Here is a 15,914-nt window from a genome sequence, read left to right as displayed (position 1 = left end):
GCTTGTTTTTCCATTATCTTATATCTTATTGAATGTGTGTTTTTTAGGCTTAGTGGAAATGACATATTTGATTATAAGAAGGTCTTCATCTACTGTAAGAATTATATTTATGCAGCTTTTACTCTCTGCTAGCTTTCAGTCTAAGGTAGATTACTGAAACTCATATGCTAGTGAATCTCTGTCTTCCCACCTTTTTCTATGTTAGTGTCAAATATGTAATTTATACTGGGTTTTATGCCTGACATAGAATACACAGGTAGGTTAACAACACCCTGCTGGAAAGCTGTGATTTATAAATTGTCTTTCCGACATTTGGTATTTCTCTCAGCTAACTAATTTCAACTGTTTCGCTTTCAGACAAGTGCTGAGTAGGCTGGCAAAAATCAGGAAATCAAGCAAAAGACTGTATCAAAGTGGGAAATAGATGCACATCCTTTTTGATGGTTCTATTAGAGTGGATCATAATTTCTTGCTTACAGACACATTTTGAGCTTTTAGGTTTAACCAGTACAGAGAGAGGAAAAAGTTTGTACTGATGTACCTTAGCCAGACAGGTGTAGGTTTGAGACAGTCAGATAAAGCATGTCTGTGCTTGGATCCGGGAAGTGCTCCTGAGTGCCACAGATTGCATCTGGATAAAAAGAATAAATATAAGTGTTCAGGTTAAACAGTGAAACAGAAATTTCTGAGAAGGTTATTAAAGTGAGTACATGGCACAAGGCATACTCCATGGTCTGGTCTGACTGGGTAGGTGAAGCCTCAGGTTTAGCAAAATGAATGCAACATGGCAGTAAACGTCTGCCACCTTCAGAATACTTTTGCATTTTTGGAAGTAGTGAAAATGGTTCTAAGAATCTTTCTCTAATCTTTCTCTGGGGTCTTTCTGATTTCCCAAAGTGTTGATGTGGTTTGTTTTTTTTTTTTTTTAGTTACTCTGTAAATGTTTTAAAGATATTCTTGGTAGTTTAGTAACTAAAGTTTGTCTCAATCAGTGTAATTTACATGGAGAACATAACTATGTTTATAATTTCAGGTAGTGCTAATTAGGAAGTATTGACAGCAGTTTGTGAATAAAGCAGGAAATTAGTACAGAGCCTTTATTAAAAGGAATGGATTATTAGAAACTTTGGAGACAGTGCTTGCTAGTGTTTATTATTGCATTCATTTTTGATTAAATGGTTTCAATAACAACCATTCTTGGCAACAAACAATTTTTTTTTCTTTTTCAAAGTGCACAGGGCTGAGAGAGACAAACATATTTAATTCCTTGTCTTTTTCTTTGATATCTATCATAGCATGGTTAAAAATAAATTGCTTACACTCTCTAATCAAGACTAGAATGCTAAGCTGAACCATTTACTTGACATATGCACTAATGCAAAATAATGATATTCTGTCTTCTGTCTTAAGCCTGTTCATCTACATTACTAACCTTTCAAGCAAAATAGTATTTATAATAACAAAGTCTGAGTGTTACTATGCTACATTAATGTATGTGTCTTCTTTCCTTTATTGCATGCATTACAGAAACAAGATATACTTAATCAAGTAAGTAATTTTATTTTTTTTCTCCTTTTGTTATGCATAGAAGCATTATCTTTTATTTTGCAGACTACCATTGAGATGTCATTTATTAATAAATAAGCACCCATGGCTATTACATCAGTTACTAAACAAATAATTAAAGCTGAAAGCAAAGTGATTATCAGTCTAATATGATGTGATTGACTTTATGGGCCTTGTAAGATAAAGGGTTAAAGATTGCCAGCCCAAAGCTCTACTTCTGAGAAGCTTATATAGCATAAAAACAAATATAAAAATACAATTTAAAAATGCTAGGAAAGAAGGACTAGTCAAGTGAACTTTTCTTATTGACCTAGTTACTCGTTCTTTGTAGCAGAGTTGTTAAAAGGCCTCTGCTCCTTTTGGGAAAACACAGATGGAACATGAGAATAATAGAACAAATCCAGAATCTTAAAGGATTCATTTTGTAGGAATCCCTCTTGTTCTAGCATCAAAGGCCAGCTGAAAGTGTGCACTGCGCTGTTAGGAGTACTCCCTGTTCAGAGAAAAGCTCACATTAGATTAACCAGCATTACTCTTTCAGTAAGTTGAGAGAGTTAGAGCAGTGGATCCTGAAAGAGAAGGCAGTCTGGTTAAAACTATTTCTAGGACCAGTAATGAGATTAATTTTACAGTTTTCACTTGTAACATTGTAAAACAAATATAAATACTGTTTAAAATCAACTCATTAAACCAAATTTGGGAATTATTGTCAGAGAATTTGGGTGTTATGCTGGAAAAACTTGATGACATTATGGACTATAAACGAACAAAAATCAGATGAGATAAGCAGTGCAGAGCACAGTGCAATGTGCCCTGAAAAGCTAGGTGTGGTAGCTGATCACAAGATGACTGCAGAAGCTTTGCTCATGGAGAAATACATCACTGGGACATTGCAATAGTATTCCTGTGGCCATGGGAAGTCAGAGAACAAAACAAGACTTGTAAGAATAGGTGGTGTCTTCAGGCCAATTGAAATATGTGAAAGACTAGTTAGACTACAAAGCAGTTTGAAATAGGTGTTAAATGACGGCTTTTTGTGCTGTCTCCTTCAGCTACGTTTTTTTACTGACAAAACATACTAATTTACTGCAATGGCTCTGCCTTTTTCTAATATATAAGTATAGGTATTTCTACTACAAGTGAGCAAGCATTAGTATTCTGTAAAGGAGTACAACAGAAAAGTCATCTTCCTCCTTTTAACCAGTATATGTGCCACAAAATGGGAAAAGGTGAAATCTAATTGGAACTAATTTACAGAAAGGTTAGTGGGATGTGGAGAATTAGAAGAAATCTAATATATAGGAGAAGCCTGTCTCTGAAATGCAGCCATCTGAAGAATTACAAATGAATATTTTATCATTCTGGCTACAAAAAAGTTACTAACTTGTATCACCAGCAGAGAACTCCACCATTCAGACACTGAGAACTCACTTTTCTTGCTTTTCTGGCTTTCTGAGCAGAACTACAAAGGAAAGAGCTTCTAGGATACCTAGAAAATTTGGAAGCCTGCCAGGAAGCAATGCTGGCAGCCTGGCTATGAGGCTGCTTTTTGTGCAAAGTGTTGAGGGCACTAAGATGTTAAGGTGCTTCGGATAGATAATTTCTGTTGCAAAAGTGTTCAGTGTTAAACATTCTTGATGGCATTTAGTGGTCCCTCTGTCTCTTTTCTCATTTCTTCTTTCTCCATTCTCATCTTTCCTTCCTTGACATCTTTCTTCTCTTTTCATACTTCCCCTATCTGACTTAAGCTCCCATTTTTATTATTTTCTTAAATAGCAATGGCAAAGAATTTTCCTGTATTTTTAATTGTAGTAAAATATGACTCCCAGAAAAATCAAGGAAGATGAAACATTTTTAATTCTGTACCCAGGATTTTCCACAGTGTTTTTATTCTGAAAAGAACTTTATGAATTAAGATCTAATAGATATAGCTGTTATACACAGTAGCTAACATGAAGTGATCACAGATGGCCAACTGTGCAATATGCTAGTGGTGAAGTCTTGTGAACTGTAATGTAACAGTCCTAGTTCTATAAGCTATGTTCCACGGTTAGGGAAAAAAACAAATACTTGTAAATAAAAATATCTCTAAGGAAGGAGAAGTGACTCTAATAAATTAGAGTCTATTACTTTTTAAGGCATATCCATGTTTTTGTATCAGTGTGCTTGTGATAGGAAAGTATATATGTGAATCCTTTAATTGGTGAAAGAGTGGGACAACCATTTACTTCCACACTGCATGTAACAAGTACTCTGCGATCACTTTACTACTGAAGTATTTTTTAGGTTATGCACATAATTGCTTTCTAAGAGACAGAGAAAACAAGGCTTATGCTCTTTTCTCTTAAAATATGATGATTATGAAAGACGGTTGCAATTTCACATTCCTTTGAGATGGGTTCTCATTTGATGATTAATGAAATCAAATCACTCATACTGAAAATTAAGAGAAGTAGGTTAAAGTTCTAGTGCTTGAAGTTCCCAAACAGTGTTGCAGGCTGTTATTGATTTTTTTTTTTTTTTCTTCTTTTTTCCTTCTGGACAGATTTCTTTTTGTTACATTTAAAATTTAATAGCTGACAATAGCTGACAGCGTAGGAAGTTAGCCAGCCTTAGCGTTGTCAAGAGAGTTTCAGAATTGCTTTTGTCATGTTATTTAGGAATCAATTACATGTAACATAAATTGCCCCTCACTACAAGAAAGATATCAAGGCCATGGAGCATGTTCAGAGAAAAGCATCAGAGATGGAGAGGGGTCTGGAGCACAAGTCTAGTAAGGAGTGGCTTTGAGAGATGGGATTATTTAATCTGGAGAAGAGTAGGCTCAGGGGAGACCTTATAGCACTCTACAACTACCTGAAGGGGGGTTGTGGCGAGGTGGGTGTCGATCTCTTCTCCCATGTAATTAGCAATGGGATTAGTGGGAATGGCCTCGAGTTGCACCGGGTGAGATTCAGGTTGGATGTTAGGAAATACTTCTTCTCCAAGAGAGTGGTCAGGAGCTGAAATGGGCTACCTAGGGAGGTGGTAGAGTTGTTGTCCCTGTAGATGTTTGAGAAACGTTGTACTGGGACATGGTTTAGTGGGAGATACTGGTGATAGATGGATGGTTGGACTGGATAGTCTTAGAGGTCACTTCCAACCTTAGTGATTCTGTGATTCTAAATACACATCTTGGATATCTCTGTCATGTTGACCATGTATCCATGTCTATCACTATAGGTATGAATTAATGTTAAGAAGGAAGTAACAGGAGCGAGATATTTGATTATATACTAACGTCTATTTGAACTATTTGCCAAAAAAAAACTCAAACCAAACCAAAATCCTCACAGAAACACAAATAAAGCTATTTTCTTACAGTGAAACAGAACAATGTAGAAATTCTCTATTTTGTTTATAACAGTGGGAATTCTGAAGCTACCAAATTGGTACTTAGTTGTTGGTAAGAAAGGACTTGCGTGGTGCTTGTACAGTGCTTATGTTACCTGGTCATACGTGCAACAGGTCTAGATTGCTTTCCTATAAAGGGTATTATTTAGAAATTACAGAGAAATGTGCCTTAACTCTAAGTAAATTTAACTTAATATAGGTGTACTCAGGCTGAATTAGGAAGGGCTGGTTAAAGTGCTTTACCCAGGCTATTTAATTATGACTTTTTAAATTGCTTTTCATTCTGAGGTACAAAGTGTTCTTCTGTATTATTTTTGTGATAGTTAAAATTGACTCACATTATAAGTATATCTAGATATTGTTTATGAAGCTGCACAGATAAAAAAAATGTAGGAAAAACTCTTAATCCCAACTTAATGTATGAATTAATAACAAATAGAAATTACTTGGATTCCTCTTATGCAATGCAGTTATTAATGCAAGTATTAACTTGTAAGAATATGTAATTGAGTAGATAGTGGTGCTCTTTTTTTCTTTTTTTAAAAATTATTAATATCGCTTTCAATGCAATGCTTCTAAATTCTAGAACATATGCAAAAACTTAATTCTGCTTATAGAGCAAGATTTTCCTGAAGGCTGTAAATTTACTCTGTGCTGAGTAAAAACTGTTGCCAACTAGAATTAGATATTTTAAATATTCTTGTACAATTGTCCATTTAAAGTGAAAAATCCAAGTTATTCATGCTCAGATTGCATTAAATCTCAGCAAACAATTTTCAAGAATTCAGTATTTTAGTCTGAAGCATGACATCGACGTGACAATTTTTCCTAAATTATTTAGTAATTATTTTCAGTACGAGTTTTTGTGTGTGTTATGTACAGTCCTATACACTGAAACACAGGTGTAATTGTAATTGTAACTAGAATTTTATCCTTCTCAGCTAGCAATACCGATGGAGCTCAGCCTTTCCCCACCAGCATACATGGTGTTAGAAGTCATTCTACTTTCTAGTCAGAACAGAAGTCATTCTACTTTCTAGTCAGAACAAAGTATTTTAGTCATACTCATAGCCTGTTATTGCTGAAATCAGGAGATCAGAGAGCTGAGCTGTCCCCTGTTTTCAGATGAGTATTGGTCTATATATTTGTAAAACAAAATTAGAAAACACCTGATATTGTCTGTTATTTTTCCCAGCACAGTCATAGCTTCCATTTTAATGCAGGCACTGGGAAACCAGTCCTCCAATTCCTGTTTTCTCTGTGATCCAGAGACTCATAATCTATGAACCAGTATTAAATTAGAATAATGTATTTATCACTGGCTGCTTGAGGAGAAACAGAACACATTTGTCATGGTAATTAGAAATTTTTAAGCCTATTAAGCTTTGCCTGTCCTCCATTTCTTTTTTCCTTGGAGTCTCATGTGTACAGGAAACTCAAAACTGAAGAGTAGGAAGAGCTCTGAATTATTCCAGCAATGGAGAGTAAAAAGTGAATTATAATATATATATATGCTTTACTGCTGTTAATGTGATAAAAATCTTCACATCATGTATCCGTGAGAAACATTGTGTATCTGCAAAGAAATACCTGTCATGATGATACTGTAGAAAATAAGTTACTTTGTTGTCAGATTCTAATATTCAATGCAGAAGAGTAAAATTGCAGATTATTTTAAGCTACATTTTTAATACTTATAAAAATCCAAAATTTTCACGATTTTACATTTGTGCTTTCAGATCCGAGCACTTTTTAGTCAATGTGATCAATGTAATGCTGGAAATGCTCTTGAAAAATGTAGATTTTTTTTTTCTAAGCTGTAATTTATTTTTCTTCCTAGCTGCCAAAGCTTTAGTCTCTTGGTAGCTTTCAACTCTCTGCAGTCAAGATTCCTTAGTATCATTTTCTTCTAGTGAAATGGTCATCATTCCTTTGCATATGTCTTTTTATGCGTGATTACTGTTATGTCATGTTCCTATAGTATGTTGAAAAACACACATTAATGATCACAGGCCAGGCAAATAAATTTTCTCCAGAAAATTCTCCAGAATTTTCTTTTTTGACATATTGTGTTAGAAGTATAGCAAAATAGATCAGAATACTTTGTTGAAACTGTTACAGAATTTTCCAGGAGGTTTTAGCAGCTGGAGAGGAGAGAAATACAGTACTTCCTAGGTGCACATGTATTAGGATTCAGATTCTATAAAGAGAAGTTATTGCAGATCAGTCCTTCCACTGAATTCAAATTATTCCTTATAACTAAAAAAACCCCTCTTACCTGCCTTATCACTATCTTTCTTCCAAGGGTCTGCAACTTGTCTATTGCAAGTAGGTTATTTTTAGATATGATTGGTATTTATAAAGTGTCCAAATCCGATGTCTGTAGCTCATTTATAGCCTTTTTTCTAGCCCCATAAGTACTTAGCTGGATATGTCTCTTTGGCTGCCAGTAAAATTAAGGAAAATAAGGTGGAGAGATGCTGTGGAAACAGAGGTGCCAGCAAGTTTGATAGAAGGGTTGTTATTCGCTATTTTCACACCGCTCCCCCTGTTCCTTCCTGATTCAGACATAACCTTCTCATACTCGTTTTGTCCACATTTGCATCATCACTCCCCATTCAAAGGATTAAAACAATGATTTGTTCAGCAAAAGAAAGAGAAACATCTATTCCATTGTTAAGAAAAGGAGAAAGGAAGATCCAGAACTACAGGCTAGTGAGCCTCACCTGTGTGCCTTGGAATATTATGGACCAGATTATTCTGGAAGCTGGATTATGTCACATGCAAGGTAATGAACTGTTCTGAAACAGCCAGTATAGATTCACCAAGGGCAGATCATGCCTGACCAATCTAGTGGTCTTCTATGATGAAGTGACAGCATTAGTGGGCAAACAAAGTGCAGCTAATGTCTGCATGGACTTGTGCAAGACCTTTAACATAGTTCTACATCACATCCTTATCTCTGAATTGTAGAGATGGATTTGAAGGCTGAACTATTTGATGGATAAAGAATTGTTTGAATGGTCACAGCTGGAGGGTTGTGGTCAGAGCTGTATGATACAGGTAGAGATCTAATGAGTGGTGTTCCCTAGGCATCTGCTTTGGCATTGATGTTCATCAACGTCTCTATTTACAGTCTAGACATAAGCAAGCTTGCTGATAACATCAAGCTAAGAAGCTAACAATAGAAGAAAGAGGGATTCAGAGGGACCTAGATAGGCTTGAAAAGTAGGCCCATGAGAACCTAAGAAAGTTCAATAAGCCAAGTGCAAGGAGTCAGGGCAATCCCAGAGGTGTGTACAGACTGGGAGATGAACTCATTGAGAGCAGCCTTGTGGAGAAGGAAGTGGACAGAAAGCTGGACATGAGCCAGCAGTGTGTGTTTGTAGCCCGGAAGGCCAGCTGTATCCTGGGCTGCATCAAAAGAGGGGTGATCAGAAATGCAGGAGAGCTCATGTCTCCTGCTCTGCCCTTGTGAGTCCTCATTTGGAGTAATGCATGCAGTCCTGGGGCCCCCAGGGAAAAATGGCGTGGAGCTGTGGGAGTGACTCCAGAGGAAGGCCACGAAGATGATCAAAGGTCTGAAGAACTTCCCCTCTGAAGGCTTGAGGACTAATATGGATTAATGGAACTTTAAAATAGCACTCTTCAAGATCCTACTGTGAATAAGGGCATCAATATCCAAATCTAGGCACTTAGTTTTTTTTCTGAGATCGCATACCTTGTTCTCATTAGACTGTAATTAGCTACTTGGTTTTATAGTTATAAAATTGAATAAGATGTTAGTAAGTATGTGCGGTGCTGTGAAGTTGAAGCCATACCTCATCATGGTGCATTAATGAGTGAGAGCAGTTAATAAAGGTGTGAAAGACACTCTAGGATGGCTTAATCTGTAAATCTGTTATGTTACATAGAGGCAAATCCAGATAGTTTCTTTCAGCAGTCAGTCAATCATTTAGAACTCATGATAAACTTTGCTTTGCTTTATCTTTTTCAGTATGGATTCATACTGGGGGGGAGGGGAGGAAACTTACAGAAAAACAATACCGATGGATTAAATGCTTGTTGGAGTTTGATTTTGGAATTAATTTTGAAATTTAGTGGATGGTTAATTAAATGTTATGGATTGTCTCTGACAATTTGTGACATTAAAAAGATGCATATTTTTAATTTTCCTCTACCTTGAGCCATAGTGAGTCCAGTTTAATATCTGCTTTCAGAAAAACTAAAAGTGATCAACATTTGACGTGTGTATTTGCTACAAAGATTTAAAAATTAAAATGTGCAGTTCTACTTCTGCCTTCTGTCCTCTCTCCTTTTCTTTTCTCCCAAAGTAGATATACACTTTGATTTTGAATTTTAGGTGATTGGAAAGAGTGATAAGAATGTATGACTGGGAGAGGATGAATACTGAAGCTGCTTCTTAGTAGTAAAATTAATTTTTATGTGGATATTATATTTTAAATTAGCAGAACCTTGATGGTACTTTTGAATGTGTACTTTTCTGGACTCACATCAGAATATTTCAGTACTAAATAAAATTTCATTACTCAAACATTGCTATAAAGCAACAATGTTTTACAAATTACGAAGATTTATATAGTTTTTCTTCATACAGTTTATTTTTCAAATTCTAAAAGATGGGAAATGGTGCTCCAGTAAACTTGGCAAATCAGTTATTTAAAAGATATAGTAGGAATTCATTTATATATAATAATTATAATGACACCTGCCTTCCTTTCTGTGGCCTACTTACAAAGCATTTGGTACATTTGGTTTTTTATTTGTATCACAGCTGAAACAGAACAGACTTTTTTTCTTCCTCAGAAAATTTAGGCCAAAATGATTTGGAAGTTCTTTCCTGTTCCTTTAGTTATTGGCTGCTTTGAGTTTGTCCTTCTTTATCCTCTATACTTTGTTTTACTAAACTTGTGACCATAATCTCCCAACTTGTCTCCTGTGAAACGCAATGAATTAATACGTGTGTCAGGTTAATTGTAGTCAATTTAGTACCTCCGTGCACACGCTCATTCTCTCATTTGGGAAGCATCATGGAAAATGCTTTCCAAATTGCGAAAACCTTCTTTCAGAAGTTCATTTGAATTCAGCTGGAGCTTCTGGAAGCTAAGCAACTGTTGAGAATTAAGCAATTAGCATGCATGCTTAAGGAAACAACATCCATGATTATATCTTATATATTGTTCTCATATTATTGATAGGAACTAGTTAAGTAATGCTTATGAATTCTTCAAAAGCAATTAATTATTTTCAAATCAAATTCAAATATGTAAAATCTTTTTTTTCTCCCACTTTTTGGTTCCAAAAGCATTGTGTGGTCCCTTTGGTGCAGAGAAAGTATGCTAGCAATTAGAGAAAGACTGTTTATTTACTGAGCCATTTTCGTAGTTTTGAACAGTAAAATTTCACTGAGGAAAAAATAAAACTAACATATGACTGCAGAAAAGGAAAATGTTCATAATACTGTGTGTTGTTCCTCTCTTCTCTGAAAGTTAGTTTACATTAGGCTGAGTTTCAGCAAATGTTTTCATATCTTTAAGTGTTCTGTTCTAATTGAAATATAGTCAGTACTAAAAATGAGTGAGAACAGTACACCTGTAACGTAAGTCTTTCATGGTGGTCCTCCCAGGACTTATTTTAAGATATTAATCTTTTTTTTTCTGCTATTCTATAATGGTTATGTATATTACAGTGAGAGAGATGATAGTCCAAACATTGACAATATCTGTGGGTGAGCCTTTCTTGAAAAACCTCCCCATTTTGTTTGTAAACTAGATGGATAATCTAAACTACTACTAGCCCTGCTAGTCTAGCTCAGTTTTGCTGTGTACTCTAGAGACACTTACAAAAACAAATCTTCAAATGTGACTGTGGTACCTTTTAGTTCCTGTCAGGATAATTTGCTCTGACTACACAGGTCTTCTTGAAAGTTGCTATTCAGCTACGGAGTTTTAGAATCAAGGATTTTGTCTTTTTTATATAGACAAGAACCTTACTACAGGGATCTGTTCATAGGCCTTCTTAACCCAGGACTGTTACACGTTCATTTGGTACAGCTTGTGTTTTTTCATCTCTATTTTGGACAATTATCAACATTTCTGATATGTATTTAATTCACTTACCAGCTCCTAGCTGAACTTGTAGCTTCATTTGAGCACTTTCAGGTATATGACATCTGATTTGTTTTATGAATCCTGCTGTTTCCATGGGGGGGAAAGTATGAGAGAGCAGAGGATAAAGAACTTCCAGTTGAATAAATCTAACTGTGAGATAGCTTTTTAGAATAGCCACTCTTTTCTCCTTTGCTAGGCACCGTAATCAGTGGCAGTCAGTGTGTCAAAAAATTAAGTAGACGTGACAACCAAGTGATAATATCAGCTGTCTTCCGTGGCCAGAAAATATGTTTGGAATACTTGCTTGCTTTGGAGGACATAAGGATAAATACTGGTCTGAACATCTTCAGAAAATAATGAAAAGTTTGAATCCCATTCAGAGAGTAGCAGGAGGAAGGAGGCATAACAATTTAACCTTATTTTTTAGCTCGTATCTCTACCCAGGCACAATTTTAAGCATATAAATAGAAAAATGTGGCATAACGGATTTAGTTATTGCTGTCACCTTGGCTAATATTAATGAGACAGCAGTTTAGAAATCTATATCTATAATCTTAAGGAATATTTTGGCAGACACATACAAACAAGGAAAATAATAATGATAGTAAAGCCTTATGTAGTACAGAGATATCTTGTATGTCCATACGTAAACTAATTGGATTCTAATTTGTTTTTCTATTTCTCTTTTTCACTTGGTTATTCATCTTTATATGTAATGTAATGAAAGAGCTAACAAATGCATCATTGTTGAACAACACAAAGTAATTTCAGGTTGATAAAGTCAGTTGGTTTAGTGATTGGTGTATTTGCTATGCTTGCAGATTAAAAAAAAATAAATTATATCATGTAAGCTAATGACCTTGGTTGCTAACTTATATCCTTTTTCTTCTGTGTTTTCATTGTTCATAAACATTGAAGTGACTCTCAGGGACTTTATTACTGAGGATGAAAACTTAAAGCATTACTGAAACAGTACGTGACTTACCAAGTTAGAAGGTAGTGACTGAAACTGTGTGATGATAAGGTATTCTGTGTCCAAGATTGACTATTTCAATTTTGAGCCTCCTGTAGGCATTTTTTTTGTTTTGTTTTCTGCTGTTTATGTGTTTAATAGGTGAGAGTTCTGTTGGGTTCACTCAGTTTCTTTGCCAAATGAGGTGTTCTATATGAGAAGGTCAGCTCATTTGCCAAGTTTGCATTTCTAGTAACGATTTGCACAAGATCAAATTTTGCAATCTGTGGTGTTAGTCTCTAGTAAGGAGAGTGATATGCATCTAAAACATTACCCTGAGGCAGGTAGGTATTTGCCTCAGTGCCTTATTTCATGTAGGAATAAAACTTCTTTGTCTCATATTAAAAAAAAAAAAAAATCGGGGGAGGGGGGAGTGGGAGGAAGAGGATGGAGAGAGAGAAATCATTACTCCAAAGCTTTGAAATTATTTTTACAATGACTTTAATATAATATATACTGTGACTCAGATCCTGAAGTCACAGAAACAGTGTGAAAATCTAGTTTCCGTTTTACTTTTCCTGGCCTGATTTCAAGTCTTGCTAGTCTTTTCTCTCCTAAGGCTGTATTGACTGTACTGAACATAAGGTGTTGAACTAGACTTCAACAGACAAGAGCAGAATTTTCCCCAGGCACGGAGAGTTTTCAACAAGTTGATTTTGTGGAATTGTAGGCCTTTCTCTTTTAACTATTCAAAGATGAAAAGTTACTAAAGTTACTTTCTGATCTAAAATGAGAGACAGTGGCAGTTTATATTTTATCAATTATTGAGTGATAAGCCATTTTCTGAAAATCACATGTAACTGAGTATCATCATTAATACGTATGCAACTGTGCCACAGTTATTTCAGAGATAATAGTGAAACTGTCTTAAGATCTCTTATGCATTTCTCATCTGTTTAGAAGTTTTGTATTAAAAAGGATAAAATGGGATTGTAGGTTTACATTCATGTTACTACTTAAAACAGATAATACTTCCTTACCAGGTAGAAATCAGCAAGGAATCATTTTGCTGCCAAAAGCAAAATGAAATTAAACTAAATGAAAAATGTTTCAATTTGACAACCTCCCTAACAACCCACACAGTGTGAAGTTTCAACTAATTTTACTTTTAGAGCTGATCTGTTTCTCTTTGACAAATACCAGCAAACTATTTTGCCACCTGGAGAAGACAGGTGGCCTTCAATTGCCTGAATTTGGCATCCAGAAATCCCCTGCTTGTTGTCTGCATCATTATGAGAAAAGCTAAGAATTGGTATGTACATCCCCATGAGTTCCGTAACCTTACCTTTAGTTGTTAAACTACATTGTAATCAAGAAACTGGTCAGGATGGCACTTAGGGATCTTTATAGAAATGCTCTGAATTTGCTATGGACTGCCTCATCTTGTATTCTAGGCAATTGAACAAATACAGTGGGTTTCCAAAGTGATATTTAAATAATCAGTCACATCTGGACTAAGTACGAAGGCTGTATCTTCAGGAATCAGTGTTTTTGAAGATAGTCTAAAATATTTGCTAACAAAATATTTTCTGATTCATTAGTTTGAAAGTGTTTAAAAAGGAAGCAATTTCTATTTTATTTTTTTCCCTTCTAGACAATTGATTTAGAGGGATTCAAGCTGTTCATGAAGACTTTTCTGGAGGCAGAGCTACCTGATGATTTCATTGAGCATCTTTTTACATCATTTAGCAACAAAATCTCTCACTGCAGCCCATTAATAAAAAACAAACCCCCGCTCCTTTCTGGAGGTAAGTAATACAATCAAAGTAATACAAGAACTGAAAGTTGTATGCCCCTGCCACTTACTTTCCAGTAGTGATAAATATGTAGAATTCTAAACTACGTGCACTTCTTTTTTGTTCTGATATTTATGAAATTGGATAACCTTACTCATGCATGAGCAAGGAATATTGTGAAGATAAATGGATATTTAATGGTTTTGTCTTTTTAATTCACAGCAATGTTGCAGCTGAGGCACCAAAGTAGATGATATTTGTTCCATTAATGCTAATCAAATTGCTATGCCTATATGGTCTTGCTGACTACTATAAACACTTAAAAACCTTCAGAGCCTCATGCAGGAGGCTTCTGCTGTGCTTCACAGTTTCTCTACCCAATTACTGCTGCTTCTCTTAATTAGTTATGATGCTGCTCTTAGTAATCTTAAATACTTACAGTTACTGATATTTTGAATGCCCTCTAACAGTTAGCAGTAGTTCTTTTATCCAGTGTGAAAGCTATGTCTTTAGTGCAGTGTAAAATTTTAATGCTACATTTAAACATTTTTCTGAAACATGATCCTAAGTGCAGATGATAACATGTTGAAATACTTCCAGGCAAAATAGTATTTAAAGCTTTCAACTTAGAAAACTTTATAAGACTTTTCATTAATTCTTGGAGAATAGAGTTAACATGATTATCCTAACTTGAAATCTTTGATTTGGCACAGTACTAATTTGGGAACTCTGTCAAAATTAAATAGCTAAAAGTAGAAGCTAGGCTAATGTAAAAAAAAAAAAAAAAAAAAAAAAAAATCATATACTGAACAGCTGGGATAATCAAGCATTTAGAGCATTTTACCAAATGGTTTGATGGGTTCTTAATTGCCAGAATTCTTCACGTTAAGATTAGGTGTCTTCAAATTGCAACTTATGCAGAAACTGTGAATTTGATACAAATGCTACTAGCCAAAATGCTAGCTAGTGTTCTGCAGGTATGAAGCTCTATAGATTTCTGTAGATGCCTTAGTGTACAGTATTAATTGGCTTTGACACTTTTTACGTAGAGATGATAGTGGCTGTTTGTAGGTCACTGTCAGATTGATTGCTGAATTCTGCCCAGTATAGGCTGTCCTCAGCTTTGCTTTTGTTGTAATTCCCTCTGATACTTTTGATTCTTAGGAGCAGTTTAAAAACAAGAGGAAAAAAAGTGAATTCCGCTGTTAAAACTGTATTCTAAGTTTCTTACAATGGCTGTTAACTCCTAAACTTCTTCTCCCTCACACATTTTTTTCTATGTAGTAGTTCATTTTCATCTTCAATTTAGTAGTTTTCCATATGTATATAGTGTAATTCCAGAAGGGCTGGTTGATAAATTGTAATATCCAAAGCATATTTAGAGAGACAGTGCAGTTCATCTCATGCAATAATTATCATTATTTGTGCCTGCGAATATGCTTTTTATAAAGACAATTTGATTGCTTGAGATTTAAACTAGATTTTATTTTTTTATTATTTGAAGCATTCAAAGTGGAGAAAGTAGGTATTTGTACATGGCCATGTGCAAATGAAAATTACAAGTTTCATTTTAGGATATCTAGCAGTCTTTAGATGTTAACAGTGGTGGGAAAAAAAAAACCTGATCATATCGAGAAAGAAATCTGTCAGATGTATTTGGCATTCTTCTGGAAATTGAGAAGGAACACATGAGCTAGTGAAGATCACAAGCGGCGTTCATAAGTCTCTCTACGTGCCCATTTTTCACTTGGTTTATTTCAGTCCACTCATGTCTGTTTGTAAATTGTATTTTCAGTTAAAGTGTCTGAAGAAAGATGGAAACAGATGCCAGGTAAGCATCAGCACTGTAAGTCAGTACGGCATCCACCTTGTTTCCACTTCTCATTATGGTTTGTCTTGTACCTTGCAGCTGATCATAATCTAAAACTTTATCTTAAAGCTTATATATCATTTTCATTTTTCGGTGGAATGTGACTATACATTTTTTAAGATGAGTGGGTCTCAGATTTATAATAACTTTTATTTTGTGCATAGGATTCACGTGTACTGTTTGTGTAAACTGTGTGATTAAAGATA

General features: G+C 35.1%; 1 protein-coding gene across 2 annotated transcripts in view; it reads left to right on the top strand.

Annotated features, from left to right (window-relative positions):
* Positions 1-15,914, top strand: part of DGKB (diacylglycerol kinase beta) — a 368,802-nt gene that overhangs the window by 56,130 nt on the left and 296,758 nt on the right. The window contains exons 4-6 of one of the 2 annotated variants that reach the window (XM_048950623.1): positions 1,528-1,548; positions 13,697-13,850; positions 15,634-15,669. In XM_048950623.1, the coding sequence (XP_048806580.1) occupies positions 1,528-1,548; positions 13,697-13,850; positions 15,634-15,669 (211 nt within the window). The remainder of the gene's footprint in view (positions 1-1,527; positions 1,549-13,696; positions 13,851-15,633; positions 15,670-15,914) is intronic. The other variant, XR_007378050.1, reaches the window with a different exon arrangement.

This window comes from Lagopus muta, chromosome 7, assembly GCF_023343835.1.
Source record: "Lagopus muta isolate bLagMut1 chromosome 7, bLagMut1 primary, whole genome shotgun sequence".
In the NCBI taxonomy this organism is placed as follows: Eukaryota; Metazoa; Chordata; class Aves; order Galliformes; family Phasianidae; genus Lagopus; species Lagopus muta.
Note: the sequence above shows the minus strand (reverse complement) of the source record. Positions and strands in the feature narration are given on the sequence as shown.